General features: G+C 42.3%; 2 protein-coding genes across 2 annotated transcripts in view; both read right to left on the bottom strand.

Moving 5' to 3' along the window:
* Positions 1–5965: 5965 nt before the first annotated feature.
* On the bottom strand, positions 5966–8320 carry kcne4 (potassium voltage-gated channel, Isk-related family, member 4). Its single transcript, XM_080504034.1, has 2 exons — positions 8265–8320; positions 5966–7856 (listed from the first exon to the last, which is right to left on the bottom strand). Exon 2 carries the CDS (start codon positions 7814–7816, stop codon positions 7271–7273), a length of 546 nt encoding a protein of 181 aa, XP_080360160.1. The 5' UTR covers positions 7817–7856; positions 8265–8320; the 3' UTR covers positions 5966–7270.
* Positions 8321–9849: 1529 nt separating this feature from the next.
* The window catches only part of acsl3a (acyl-CoA synthetase long chain family member 3a), a 32327-nt gene continuing 26253 nt past the window's right edge, over positions 9850–15923 (bottom strand). The window contains exons 11-15 of the mRNA XM_080506727.1: positions 14564–14638; positions 13844–14035; positions 13469–13583; positions 12751–12908; positions 9850–11597 (exon numbers count right to left, since the gene is read on the bottom strand). Coding sequence (XP_080362853.1) covers positions 11440–11597; positions 12751–12908; positions 13469–13583; positions 13844–14035; positions 14564–14638 — 698 coding nt within the window. The 3' untranslated portion in view covers positions 9850–11439. The remainder of the gene's footprint in view (positions 11598–12750; positions 12909–13468; positions 13584–13843; positions 14036–14563; positions 14639–15923) is intronic.

Below are 15923 nucleotides of genomic sequence, written 5' to 3'. Positions count from 1 at the left end.
CATGGAGTCGAAGCATTTTCAAAAAGATCCACCTTGGGAATCATTTTCATAAAGTTGCGTTTTCAGTGGCTCCGAGTGCCATTGTCATGAAAAGGGACACCTAAAATGCAATGAAAGTTTTCCATTTCTACTTACAAATGCTGTGCAAACAAGGTTTGATTCTTGTTGGGGTCCTCGGTCGACGCTCCCTGATAGCACCTCAGTGTATTGCAGACCTGAGCGTGGTGACGATAGTCTTTCATGCAAACAGCATGGTAGCTCTTCTTTCTGCTGGAAAACTCCCCACTAAACAAACACTTTTCAGCTTTCGTTTGAGGAAAATATTTGACGTCTTGACTTGGTCTGAAAATCTCTTGATCACGTGATTTTTTTTTAAAGAAGAGCTGGACAAGTAAATCTGATCCTCACAACTTCCATGACCTGTTGTATTTTTCCCATGTGGCTTGGAGAGCAACGTGGCTTACCAGCATTCAGAAGGAGCAACGATATAAATATATATATAATATCAATAAGGGCCATGTGCAGCTCTGTGAAGTCATTTGAATTAACCAGGAGATTAACTGTTTGCTTCTATTTATTCAGCATTTTACAGGCTCTCCTTGCATTCGCAGACTCGCGGTGATCCCACCAAAACAGCAGGATGGATGCAAATTAGCCTTTGGCTTATGTCTCCATGGTAACGCTCATTAGGTAAAAAGATTGAGTCCGGACTGGTGTTTGTGTACTGGAAAACAAGGCTGTCCACGCTGGCAAAGAGACACTTTTCATCTGCTAACGGGCGAAACGCTCCCGCCTGTTTGCTTTCTCCTTTGTTGCAGAAAAGGAGCTGTTGATAAGAGGCTGATGGAATTTTTTTATTTTATTTTTTTTCAATGAGGAGGAGGAGAAAGTGAAGGAAGGGGAGCTCAGGTCATTTGCGCTGTAAGAAAGGCTTGAATAACAGCGATCACTTTGAGACAATGTCTCATTAATACTTGTGATGAACTTAGGATGTTTCGGGAAAGAGAGTAGCACTTTCCACAAACACAATTTAATGAGAAGCGTTCGCAGATTAGACGCTAAGGTTTTCTGAGACGAGGGGCAGAAGGTCAGAGTCGATAAGAGATCTCAGTGGATTGTTTTCATAATCAGCCTGTCAGCACGGCCGTGCACCTCGCGGTTCATCTCCACCCATTTGGCTTTCAGCCGACACATCATTACTGTGGATACGGGAGGATGAGTTTAAGCATGAAGGTGGCTGGTGAGGCTCAGGAGAGGAGTGCTGCATCGTTCTAGTATTGCTCAGCCTCTCAGTGACGCCACGAAGGAGACAAACACAGCATGTGAGGAAAGCTTATGTGAAACCCTCTTCACACAATATTTTTCAAGTGCATTTTCCTGACACAACAATGGTGCTGGGAGCCAATAGATATCCACACTTTTTGACAACTGCTCCCAATGGGGAACTTTTCAAAAAATGTGCCGACGCCTCTGGGAATGTGTAAAAATTCAACAATTCTGGCAAACTGTATGTGCTGAGTTTAGTGTGATAATCAAACAGCAATTACATCCTAATCCATTATTATGTCTATTGGGATGTATCCCTGAAACATTAAGATCATGTAAGAACTCTACATTTCCTGCTTATGATGGGCCGAAAGGCTGCGATGACCAAATGGGTAGGAGGTGAACCTCCTTCAATACATCTTTGGAGGTCTTTAATGTCGGACTATTTCTCTTTGGAAATACTTTGATTTGTTATTAACGACCAAATGGACCTCTTTACAGCAAAGTACCTGGGAAACCGAAGAGTAACTACCTGAAAGGTTAGACCTTTTAATGACTTGTGAGATCATTGCTGTGTATTTTAATTGAACTTTAGATAATCTATATTTGTACTGTGCTGGACTGTTATAATTTGAAAAATCTTCTATTAAAAGAATGTAAAAAAATGAAAAGAAAATGTGCCAACTGAGTCGCCATGGAAACGGGGGAGAGTTCTCTGTTCTGAAAGTTCTTCTGCTAGTTCTCCTGGTCAAGCACAAGTGGTTGGACAATAACAACACTGGCAGCCTCTAGAATGCCATGACATCCATGATCATAAAAACAGATTTATGTGTAATTACTTTGTAAGGTCAACCTGGAGAACAGATTGAAATCTTTTCCACTCAGTCAAAAACAACAATATATTTTTAGAAAAAAGAAATTCTGGATGATCACCGACTCTAAACTGTCTGCGAGGTAATTCACTGCTGAAAAGCTAGGATGGATGGATGGATGGATGGATGGATGGATAATCTGCAGAACGGATGGATAATGTAGAAAAACATGTGCATATTGTTCCCTGGGAATAGCCTTCAGCCTTGCGAGAGCCCGAGTGACGCAGATCTGCCTGCTCTGCTTTAAATGATCCGGAATTTGAATTCTAATTTGTTCCGTCTCCATGACCCAGATATAGTCTGCTAATGGAGCTCAGCCCATGCCAGCTCGCACTGCAGCTTATTTCATCAGGAGGAAACGTGAATCACATCCGTCGTCAGAAACGGCATCAGTAATGATACAACTCTACTGTAAATTGAGGATGTGATGTGTGGTGGTTGGATCGAGGTTATAGGGTGGAGACGAGATCTTCTGGAACGTACTTCATAAATGTGTACAGATCATCAATATACAAACATGGAGATAGCATTAAAGAAGTATTGAAATGCATTATATAACTTGGAAGCGTTGTACCAAACATGGTGTTTCTGGAATTTATCCTGAAATGCGGGAGGTTGGATTTTAGAAACTTTTTTTTCCAAATGTGGCATCTTTTTTGGTAACTTTTTTTGTTTTGGTTTTTGGTAATGCATCTTTCATTAACAATTAAACAGTTACAACAGAAAGATATGTTGGGAAAACAAGCCTTGTCTGAACAGGCAAAATCCAGGTTATTATAGAAAAATAACAGTTATGAAGGAATAATTATAATACTGCTTTAGCACCTTCGGAATCACTTTTATATGAAGTCATATTCCTTGTATAAGATGACTGATTTTTAGTTATTTAACTAATGATTTCCAGCTGAGTGGACACGTTTAAGCTCAACAGCCCAAATAGATGTCAAGAGGGCCTGACCAGTGAGATAGAAGCATAAATAACCTTTAAATATATAGTTTTGGACGACTCCAGATGCTTGCTTTCATTACAACGATAAAAAACTACAGAAAGTTTTGAAAAGTTTCAATTTAATGCATCATCATTTAGAAGATCATTAACAAGTTGGAAGATTCTAGAAATGGAAGCACATTCAACACTATGTCATCTATAAGGAAGCTTAGAAGGGGAAAATATAGGAAAATGTTCTAAAAGAGTCTCCATTTACAGCATTTTGCATACATTTGATCATGTTACTTCTACGTCCTGATAGTGGGTTTGACTATGACCTTTGACTCTAATACAGTAAATCAAGTTATTTTTTACATACAAATAACTGTCTTTCTCATTTTTTTTGAGGTCATCCCAGGGGCTGGATCGATCCCTGCTTGTGCCCCAGAGCCGTATGTTTGAGGCTCCTGAATCAGCTTCATTCAGTGGATTTATTAAAGGCAGACAGCCACGTCATAAAACCCTCGACTCTAATGATCAGGCTTAATGAAAAGTTTCATGCGATGATAGACAAGGAAAGAAAGGAAGAAGAGAAGGAGGGGGCAGAGGAACTCATTTCCAGACTCATTAATGTCGCATATGCGTGAGGCCTGAGGTAGGTCGTCGGCCCACCATCCACTCCCGGGGGGGGGGGGGGGGTAAACATGATAAACATCCTGTTTGAGGGGGAGATGCTGTCTTTCTCACTCTCTCACTTTTTCCCTCTTTTCTCACAGAGACAACAGCACCCCCCGCCCCCCCCCTCCCCCTTCAACTTCCTGGTTGATAATACATGTGTGGTCGGTCGTGTGCGTTTGCAGTACATGAATAATTCAGCAGCGTGTTTGTGCCATGTAGGAGAGCAGATTTCAAATGCTTCAACAAGTATTTGTGTCAGATATTTTGCATTTCTGCTCCCTTTGCAGTAATGCCCCCCCTTATTTCATCTCTTGTGCAGCTGAAACGACGACCTGCATGCACACTCGTACTTTTGTATGACTGAGCACAGGTTTTTTTTTGGGATACTGATCATTTCCCTCCAAATAACACAACTAAATCATCGCTAATACAGCCAGCCAGGATGCTAATAGAGTGATTGTAATGGGCATCACACCACGGGTATCAGGAACTCTGGAGACCCCTGGTTTCAATCCAGGAACAGGATTTATGTCAAACGGAAGAAAACTGAGATGCAAAAGAAATAGAGTGAAATACCGACACAGAAAAGCTGCTAAGGTACAGAAGTGAGACATAAAATCGTCTCAACGTGACACAATTTTTTTGAAAAGAAAATTGAGAAAATTACATGGAGAAAAGTCACCCCGACGTGACCAAAAATGAACAACACGACTTTGTTTGAAGTGAAAATGAATCTTTTTTTTTGCATTTTCATTTCAGATGTATTTTGCGTTTGCGCGGCCACGTTTTGCTGAAGACGACATGGGCGCGCCAGACCAGGAATTGGCGCCAGTACATGGACTTTCGTGTGGACAGACGACCACGTTTCATTGCTGTTACAGGTGAGTCAACTATAAAACTACAATATTCCAGGAGAATATAGACTGGGGTTAAGGACACTCTGGATACCGCATGTGCGAAAGGACTATTTACCACGGCTAGGGTTCTCATGTGCTGCAGCAGTATTGCAGAAGAGTTCCAGACTACTGCAAAAGTTCCACTTTGGGACCACACCAAACACACAACATTTTTGTGTTTTCAATTGAAAAGGTGTAAACAGGGCCTATGACGGGAGACTCGGTATGCTTCTTATTGACAAGGTCCAGTTTTCTTTCAGCTGCTGTGCTAACATTTTGCACCGGGTTGATAATAATGAATCCAGATCAGTCAGTCACAGAGCTGAGCTCGAAGACTTCAAACACTGAGGTTTAAGTGTCTTCGGAAATGAGGAAGCTGGTGTCAAATGACAAACATTTTGCTCGACGACATGACAAAATAACCTTGAAGAGCTTCAAAACTATAAATCGGTACAGTCGCGAAAAGGCCTGACGGAGAGGAGTTATTCCCTCCCATCAGGACCCAGACGCCCCTGAGCTTGTTGGCTTCTGTTACACCATCGATACACACACATCACACACAGTGCGGGAGTGTATTCCCTGCGCTTGTTACTGTTGCTGATGCTGTTGCTGGTGTGGCGAGCTGTCACTGCAGTGTGAGTTGTGGGGCTGGGAGCCTGCAGTACTGCTGATAACCTGTGTGTGTGTGTGTGTGTGTGTGTGTGTGTGTGTGTGTGTGTGTGTGTGTGTGTGTGTGTGTGTGTGTGTGTGTGTGTGTGTGTGTGTGTGTGTGTGTGTGTGTGTGTGTGTGTGTGTGTGTGTGTGTGTGTGTGTGTGTGTGACATGGGTGAGAGGAGTGACGCAGCTGAGAGGAAACAAAGGAACAAAGAGATAAAAAGCTGCACCTGCCTGTTGGCATCTCTCCCTTCAGTGTCTGAAGGTGTTGATGGAGGGAAGCAGAGAGGTGTTGCGTCAGTCTCGTCCCTCTGTGGCCGTCTTCACAAAGGCACAACCACATTAATTACTAGAATATGATTAAGTGAGCTGGTCCAGGATGTTAATTAGCACCAGGGCTTCAGAAAGCTTCACTTTTTAAAGATAATTGGGATGATTTGGACAAACCAAAACCAAAGACTCCAAAAGCTTTATATCCACATATTAATGGGCTTATCCTGTATCATTTTAATCACTAAGTATGCTCGTCTAAAAATAACTTAGTAACAATAGCCAGGCTTTCTGTTCATTTCCGAGTCTCTTCCTATGTCCTTCTACAACACTGTCCTCTGCTGGTGAAAGAGCATACAACACAAAGATGAAGGCGGATTTTTGAATTCCCACAACATTTATTCATTTATTTCCCTTTCAAACGCTACAAAGATTTGGTTTATAAATTACAGCGTGACACATATCAAAAATAACATATGCTACAGTGCTTTCATCAAGTAAACCTATCGCGTCGACGACAAAGATCTTGAGTCTTTCAAGTGAGTTCCAGGTACTTTCTGCTCAAGTCCTGACCGGCAAGAGCAAGTCCAGTCCAGTTCTGAGACCGGGGTGGGTGAGAGAGAGTAGGGTGGGGGGAGGCCCCCTTCATCCTCCCGCTCTGCAGGGTGAGTCATCCTCAGCCCAGAGCAGTGCGGTGGGGGTGGGCGGTGGGGGGGGGGTAATGGGGTTCCAGCAGGAAGGGTGGGGGCACTATCATTGAAATACAGTCAAACACACACAGTGCAACAGTGAATCATTCGGTTTCTGATTGTCTCAATGTGGAATCCTAACTAAGAGAATGCAGGACCAGTTTGGTGTGGTCACGGCTTTCCCAATAGCATCGGTTACAACATGTGATTAATGCTGATGGCGTGAGCACAGCAGCATTGCTAAAAGAAAACAGTGAAACTCAGGCCTGATAAAGTCTTGAGCGTCCTAACATTTCATTTTGGTCACGTGGACACGCAAACAGAAGAAAAACTGACCTTTTACAATCACGCTGCAACTAAATTGTGACGCTGAGACAAATGTGTGTAAATATGAAAGGTCATGTTCATAACATTAAATATACCAAGTTGAAATTCCTCGTTTGAGCTGTTGGTAATCCCAACCGATTCACACGCTGGCCATTTAGTCGTCTTTGGTTGTTCCCAGCCTTTTTTTAAACACAATAGTTGGATTCTTTAAAGGTGATCCTCTATTTTTCTTTACGTCAGTCGTACCGGCTGTTTCTAATAAAAATGGCCCAAGTGTGAAATATGAGGTTAAAATATTGTCAGTGTAAAAAGCAGGCTTCAGACAAGTGGAAATCTTCAGTTTCCTTATATGGTCGTCAGCTGCAGCCACAGCAGCAGTTGGCCAAATTATGAGGCTGGAGTCGAATGACAAACATGATAAAATGCTTCCTAAAAGCTGGTCAATCATGAGAAAGTGAACCATCAGGAAGTGAAGTTCGAAGCTGGAGGTTATAGGGTGCATTAAGGCCCCATATGAGATAAATGTATATTAAGAAAGGAACCATCTAAAGTTTCACAAGTGGAACTCCAGGATTTGACAAAAACAAAGGTTGGGCACATGATGAGTCCCCTAATCGTCCCTCCAGCCGATGTTTGCCTCCTTTAAGACGTGAAGCCTTGAAGGTGGAGTCTCTGCGGAGGGGGGGAGGCTCATCCCGAATCATCCCCGCTGGTCTCGGATCCTCCCTTGACGTTCTCCTCCGAGCCCTCCGCCGTGCCGCTGTCAGACTCCTCCTCGATGGTGAAGCGCGTGTCCCCGGAGGAGCAGAGGGAGCTGACGCTGCTCTGCTCCGTGCACAGCGCGCACGCCAGTGGGGAGAGCAGCGCGCCCTCGTGTGGCAGGTGTCCGAAGTGCTTCCCGTGGTTTGCGCAGAAGGGCAGGGACACCTGCAGCGAGGGCAGCCCGGGCGCGACGGCCGAGAGCGTCAGGCTGTGCTTCTTGGGCAGCGCGCCCCACTCCCGCTGCTGCTCCTCGTGCACCAGGCGCGTGAAGATGTTCACCCTCTTCTTCTCGCGCCTCTTTGAGCGAAAGTAGCCCAGCATTATACCGGAGAGAAAGATCCCGTAGAAAGATATGACGATTAAAATGTAGAGGTACGCGTTCCCGCCGCTTTTGTCCGCCGGGACTCCCGCTGCGCTCTGCGTGTGCACCTGGAGGAGTTTGGGAGACGCCGTGGAGTTTTCCAAGTGCTCCATTATTTTCAGCACAGCTTCTGTAGGGGACTTTAGAAATGTGCTGAGGAAAAAGATACAGAAGTAATGTGATCAGTATCAATGCCGCCGAGGAGTTCATGCGCCTTCACGCACGATTTACGCATGATTTACGCACGCCTGACGTCTTACATAAGTTGTAATTAAACGATTCCAAAAACGCAAAAACACATTTTTATGAGTTCAGGTTTGCACATCTAACATCTCCTCTCGTTTAAGTTGGTAAACGAAAGTAATTTGCCACGTTTCACTCAACGTTTGCATTACGCCAGTTAAAGTAACATTCCATTTGCAATAACTTGGAAAAAAAGAAAAAAAAACTTACCTGAAATCTACACTAACACGATTAAAGGCGACACTTAAGTTAAAGATTCGTGATCCAAAGATATAAATTCTTTACACAGTCAGACAGTGTCCAGATTTGTCAACTCACCAAGCTGAAGAGCCGTGTCTCGTATGAGCTTCCCTCTATCTCCTTGCAGGTCTTCTTGAAGTTTTGGCAGAGCCACAGAGGGGATGAACTTATTTATACCGAGACCCTGACATGTCATCATGAGCCACGTGATGGAGGTTCATGTTTGTGACATGAGCGCACTGAAGTCCCGAGGCACATGTTTTTAAAAAGTAGAAAAAAAGAGCACATGTTTTAACGGGTTGCTTAAATAATCATATACTCAGGAGTGTGTTAATCTTCTCGAAAGTTCAATACAAACGGATCAGGAATACTTATAGTAAGAAGTGATAACTTTTTCAGTCCAAAAAGCCTGTAAATGCCTCTTTTTTTTTCCTGCTTGTATCACAGATTAGGTCATTTGTAATTTCTCCTATAAATCAACCTTAATTCAGTTAAATGATGATATAATGCTCAGCTATTGATAATATCACTATACTTCACTGAGTGCATCACAAATATTACATGTTAAACCAGCAAAACGCTGCATAGTAAAAGACATAAAATGAGAATGAAATGCATATGTATTCAGAAGTTCATAAAGAAGGGATCATGGGGGGGAAATGATGATACAAAATGATGGCGATAGGAGTCCATTTTCCTCCACAAATGCATGTTGATCTTGGAATTAAATTAGTAGTTAAATGTGTCAACTGACCAAGAAAGAATTGTGGCTTATTTATGCCTTTCCTATGAATTCTAGAATAATCTAGAATATTTGAAATTTACAAACAAACCCCCCCCCAAACAACAAAATCACTTTTTTTGTTGTTGTTTTTGCTTGTTGGGTGAAAAGATGGGTTCTCTAAATCCAGTTTTCTCATTTTTCATCCGTTAACTTATTTCTGAATTTCAATTTGGTTGGATTTAATATGATCACCTTACAGTTTACATTGTTCTTTCATTGTTGCCTTCAGTGTTTTAAAGTGCAGTCCATTTCGTTAAGCATGCAATTCAGCACAATTTATATACATTATTAGTAAATCAGGTGTCAAATGTTTTCACTTATAAACTATACTTAAGACTAATAAACTAATGGAAACTAATATAACAGATCACTGTTATATTAGTTTAACTTATAAATGATATTTAAGACTAATAAACTAACTGAAACTAATATAACATTGATCTGTTACTAACTATGAGTGTCAAATGTGTAGTGCCAGAGTGTGAAACATAAGGCCTGTGAATCCAATCATTATTGAAACATCTTAAGTTTTAGATTGTTTCTTTTGTTATTTTTTTTCACTTTTATTCACATTGGCACTTCATCCAGGTCATCGTCATTTAAATAGTATTTTTCTGGGTGGCTCTTTTATTCCATTAATGAAATCAGGATCTCTAAATGAGTGATGTAATTCAACATAGACCGCCAGGAATCTGTGTGAGTCAGCGCATTTACACCTCAAAAGTATCAACAGTTCAATTGAATTAATCCCCAATTCTTTGAGGAAATGACTTTAATACCATCGTTTGTCTGGACTTTGTTTTTACACCCTGAACGCACAACAGAGTTTAATCATTTTTACTTCAAAAAGTGGAGCAAAGCAAAAATAAAACACACAAATAATGCAAAGGTAACATTTATTCACTTCATTGGAGTCATTTCCTTTAAAGATTACAAATAAATAGTGGGATGTTACAGGAAAGTCTGTCAGAGTGGAGAATCGGTCAAAGCTCGTGTTAAAGTCTGTGCAGAGCAAATGAAGCTGGTTAACGATAATACACAATTCATGCGAAGACACGTCTCGTGAGTTTACGTGACTTTACGTGTTGTTTTATCTCCTGTAACGTCGATGAAGCTGCACATTGCAGGTAATTCACTCTGTTTGCTGAGTGATGGGGTTTCCATGGCAACCAGGTACGGCAAAGGGGAATTTTCTGCACCCTTTGCCGGTTTCCCGCGGAGCTGAGCAGCTTGAAGCTTCTTTTCATTCTTCCTTTGAGTTGTGGACTATTATTTAAGTTATTTGATCAAATACGAACGTAAATGAAGGGAATCATTGATGTAGTGGCACAGAACTGGACCAGAGCTTTTCCTTCTGAACCGTCTCAGGCGTGAGTCAGTCAAGCTGGTTTAGATGGTTAAGTCATCAAGGTATGGCTTTATTGTTTCCTCAAAAAAAATATTTTAATGCATCTTATCATGAAAAATCCTTAGAATATGAACTATATTTTTCAAACTTCTATTTATTTGAAGAAAAAAAATCAAAAATCTTATTTGAATTTGAAATACTGTTTTTTTTTATCAAGCTTTTGAAATATATCAAAAGGTTGATAGCGATGTGATAATAGTCAGATGTATTTCAGTCATGTCACAGTTTTAACGCCTTGGTTATGTGACAACCGCTAAAGAGAAAAGGCATTTTTTCTAAATTACAAGGCAACTCAGAATCGGCTCAAATTCAACAGGTGTGCCGCAGTGACGGAGCTGTTTATGGATGTATTGAGTCGCACTGAAGCTTTAGAATTATGATAAAAGCTCCATAAGTGTGCTGGTTCCTCACCCGGCCCACACACAGCTGCTGAGGATGCTGAAATAGTGCGCTGTAATGGACGGCCTTACATGGGCAGGAATGATGCATTTCCATATTGCACTGATTTATCAAACACGACAGTGATTACGCGATAATTTCATCTGCAATGCAAACACGTAGGCAAAAAAAGGACCCTCTGTTACTGTAGGTCACATCAGTAGACTAAACAACGGTGTAACTTGTGCTTCTCTCGGCCTTTTTCCGAAAGTCGTTACGGCGAACAAAAGCTCTGGAGTTTCGAACCAATCGGCTCTCGTCTGCCCTCAGACGACCGTGAGACGTCCCGCCAGGGTGGGACGGGACAGTCCGACTGTGGGTGGGAAACAAAATAAACCAGACGGGACGCAAAACAAAAGAAACTAGAGGAGGTTAACCGTCTCCTGACCTGCAGGACGCCGACTAACCCAAGAGGAGTCAGAAATCTAAAGAGCATCAAAAGAATTAACGATCCGAGCTCAGCATCGATAACTCAAGTTTCATGACTCAACGTCTGGAGCAATCAAGGCTTCCAAGGAAGGAACACACACCTGGGTGAGGAGAAGGACGTTAACCTTTCCTTTCACATTCACTCGTTTTTTTTTTTGTGTGTGTGTGTGTGGGAGTGTTTCGGGGCTGGTGTGTTATTTGCCGCCGTACAGCCTCTCGATGTCGTCCTGGTAACGTGTCTTCAGCTCTTTGCGTTTGAGCTTGAAGGCGTCGGTCACCAGGCCGGTCTCCGGGGTCCACGGCTCGGGGCTCAGGCAGATCTTGCGGGGGATCTCGAAGCGCTCCAACTGGGCTGCAAACAGAAGGAGAGAAAGTTACAAGCTGCAGGACGTCAGGTCAACATCATGTTGGTCGTTACAATAAAACACAAGTCACTTTTGGGTTTGCTCCTCGAAATAACAGTGCTCTCTCTCTCTCTTTTCGGACTCATTTGAAACAGAGCGACAGCATGTCTGCAGTGAAACGTAACTGGTTGATACATTTGCGGCATCCCGTGCAGCCCTCATATAAACCCTCCATTTCCAAGCAACTTCAACTAAAGAATGTGTGCAAACTGGAAAATAGGAAAAAATATGAACTCATGAAATCAAAAGGCAAACATCATACATCTTCTACACTCAGGAAAAAACTGCAGAACCCATCTTCTGATTTGGGAAAAATTGCAGTGAATAGAAAAGCCGCTGGACAGATTTGCTCTCATCAAATTCTAGTGTTTAACTACCACTAAGCTGTTAATAGACTTTTACCTGGTTTCGCTGTTTCGACTCTTATAGATATTGTGGCTGTTTTTTTCTATTTCACCTTTTTCTCATCATTACAGCTATTTTATCCCTTTTCTTTTTAGGTCATTTTAGAAATGTTTATTGTTTTAAGCTGTTTTTTTCGAGCCAGGAGATAAAAGTCTTTTTAAAATTATTAGTGTACAAACATAACAATACCATGTTTCTTAACATATAGTGTTTAAAAAGCTTAAAAAGTGAGAGAGTAGCTCAAGAGTCATGTATGGCTCTACCATGGTCTGCGATGTGACATTCGCCAACTCCGAGAAAAGGTACAGAAATATAATTATATTATATAATTATATTAAACATCATTCTGTACTTTATGTAACCGGACGCCTCCATCGTAAATGAGTCCAGGCGATAATCTGACCTGCAGAGTCCAGAGAAGACTGTTTGTGCAAACAAAACAACAGAAAAGTTAGAGATGCAAGAGCTTTATTTAATTCTGGTCCCTGTTAAAAAAAATTGCTAAAACTGTAGCGTTATAAACATGCCACTGTCCCAACTTTCTTTTGAAAACGTTAAAAAAAAAAAAAAGTTTTAGTCATTGTGCAGTTCTCGAAGGAAAATTCGGATTTTCATGATCACATTCAGCTTTTCTCGAACAGAACCAGCCACATTCAAAGCCCTTCGCTAAAGTATGATTTTCTCTGGGACTCCTACCTGCCAGCGCGGCCTCGGTGACGACCTTGAGCACCAGCTCCTCCATGGCCTTGCTGCTGCACAGATCTTCCCACGACCCTCGGATGTCGTACTGCTGAGCCAGAACCTGCAGCTGCTTCTGATTGGGCACCACGAAGCTGATCACATACGTCTCACCGCTGCCAAATAGGAGGAAAAAAAACAAAACCGGGTATATAAAAAGCTGAACGAATAAGGTGATGGAGCGCAAACATTTGCATGCCTGTACGACAGAGTGAGGCAGCAATCAATTCCTCTCTTAGTGAGACATTTACCCCTACAAGGAGATGAAAACAATACATGCCTGAAGAGCGTGCGGCCTTCACAACAGCCATTGTTATGACACAGAACAGAATGAACATTTCAGGCTGTGGAGTCCAATACGTCCTTGAAAAGCACAAAAATGTTTGGCTCTTCGGACTCACACTCTGGAAAATCACTTCAGAACCTGGTAACTGTATGACGGAACATCAGCTTTGGTTCAAGAACTCAAAGTTTTGTCCCAGTCTTTGACAATGAAGGGATGATTTCAAAGCAAACGGATGTCTATTTATACATGTGAGGGAAAAAAAAGGTGTTAGTGCTTAAATATATGTGACTTTTCAGGCAATACTGTATTCCAATTCTGAAGACCTGATGAGTTACAAATTCCTTGTAAGCATCACGTTAAGTCAAATAATGTAAAGTATCCCGAACACACCTATTGGCATAGGCACAGATGTTGTCGATAAGGGGACAGTTCTTCAGCATGGCCTCAACTTTTCCCAGAGAGACGTACTCTCCGGCCTGCAGCTTCACCAGGTCCTTCTTACGATCTGCAAACACAGCGGAGGGAGAGTAAGTGCGTGTGTGGATCTGAGTGTGTGTATATCTTGAAAAGAAGGCAGAAAGTAGGTTCTTGTTGGGTGTTCCAGTGGTTTGTGTCTGTCTGTCCGGTATCATCAAGATTAAAAAAAAAAAAAAAGCAAAAGAGTTAAGGAGTTTGGGCCCCGGTACATTAAGTGCAGTGGGACCGCGGCTTTAACGACCAGGTTAGGACTCCCTCTGATCCATTGACACTCTCCCGAGTTCTCACCGATGATCTTGAGGCACCCGTCCTCCTGAAACTCGCCGATGTCGCCTGTGCAGAACCACCGCTGGCCGTTTCCGTCCACGATGAAGTCCTCTTGGTTTTTGGCCTCCTTCTTGTAGTATCCCATGGTGACATTGGGTCCTCCGATGAGAATCTCTCCTCGAGGATGAGGCTTATCTGTGCTACGATAATCACCTAAAAAGAAAGGTCAGTGGTGTGCAAACAAAACAAAAAAGAAACCTGATATGAAAAGACAAATACTGAACAGTATGTTCATTTTAAATAGCTTTTCTGCTCTGCAAGTCAAGAAGGCAATACGCTCTGAAGAATGAGAATGAAAATGCAGCAGATGGAGAAACGTTTTCTGCTCTCCTTGTGAGGTTATATAGTGTCGCCATATCTGTGTTTATGCTTTTGTGTGTGTGTGTGTGCGTGTGCGTGCGTGCGTGAGGTACTGTATATGATTATCCATTTGTTTGCATGCCTGCTTGTGAGTGCATGAGTGGGTTCATAAGTGTGCGTTTATCTGTGCACTTATGTGAGTGCATAAATATGTGCATTAAGTGTGTGTGCGTGCGTGCGTGCGTGCGTGCGTGCGTGCGTGCGTGCGTGCGTGCGTGCGTGTGTGATTTTGCAGAACCATATTGCTGTGTTCTCAGTTCAAAAAGCAATAAGAAGAAGCATATTTTGTGTGTGTGCGTGCGTGTGTCTGGTCTCACTCACCCTCCACCCAGTCTTTGAGTTTGACCTCACAACAAACCAGCGGTCCCCCCACTCTCCCAGTGCTGTAATCCCACACTGAAACACACACACACACACACACACACACACACACACACACACACACACACACACACACACACACACACACACACACACACACACACACACACACACACACACACACACACACACACACACACACACACACAAAGCATCAGGCCACAATATTCATCACCATAGCAACATGACCTCACTTGCTCCCTCGCCATGGAAACCTCCTCCCTGAGGAAGTGATGGGCAGCCTGGGAACGCCCGACAGGATTCACATCATTTGACTGAAATATGACACACACACTCCCTTCACAAAACACAATCAGTGGGACAGACATGACAAATACTGAACAATATTTTCGGGAAGAAACTGCGTTTTTTTTGTTAGTCTGAGAAGTTTGGAGGAATGTTGGCATATTCGATGGGAAACTCTTGTCAGAACTCCTGTACAAAACTGTAGCCACAAATGATCTCAAGATGCAGTATGATGTAAACACTCAAGCTTCTTTAAACTGTCTCATCATATTGGCCCGCTCAGTATCTGGAGTATGGAAGAAATGTATCTCCGGGTATGCAGATGTTGCAGTAAATGTTGACTTTGTTGGAGCCACAATCTTCACCAGGGTGGATGTGGACAGTCTGTGTTTGACACTTAAGGATACAAAGACAATGCAGGATTGTTCGCCTCCATGAAGATCGTCTGGCAAGAAAATGCGGGTGAGGCCCACTGAAATGGTGCACACAGCCCTTTAAAGAGCATGTCCTTTCCCTTCATTTTAATGCAGTGAAGTGCAACGAAAACATTAAACTGTTTATATTTGATCCAATGTCTTTTCACAATTTCTGAATAAGTTAAAATTAATAAGTGAAATAGAAGCCATTTCAGCATGATGTCATCTGTAATGAGCCTTCTGGTGCAAAATACAGTTAAAATGTCACAAAATGTTATCTATATGTGGAGAGAAATCACCAAATAACAAAGCTGTGATGAACGAAATAGACTTCAGAGCAGCAATAGTTTTAATCTGCACTGAACTGAGGAATTAGTCAGAACTGAAATGTTGGTTTTAAGTAATAATGCACTATGAATGCATCATCTGCGACAGGTATTTTCTGAAAGAAGAAATAAGAATAAAGTCCCCTGAGAACATATTATTAACTGATTATGAACCAGTTTTATGCAGTGTCACAACTTTTTGGAGCAGGTTATAGAATGGCTTGTTACTAATGTTGATTTTTCCACTCCTCTCTTTCTTTTCGAAACAGAAAACACACTCCCTTGTGTTTCCGGCTCCCACGCATAATAATC

Source organism: Blennius ocellaris (assembly GCF_963422515.1).
Source record: "Blennius ocellaris genome assembly, chromosome: 2".
Lineage (NCBI taxonomy): Eukaryota > Metazoa > Chordata > Actinopteri > Blenniiformes > Blenniidae > Blennius > Blennius ocellaris.
Note: the sequence above shows the minus strand (reverse complement) of the source record. Positions and strands in the feature narration are given on the sequence as shown.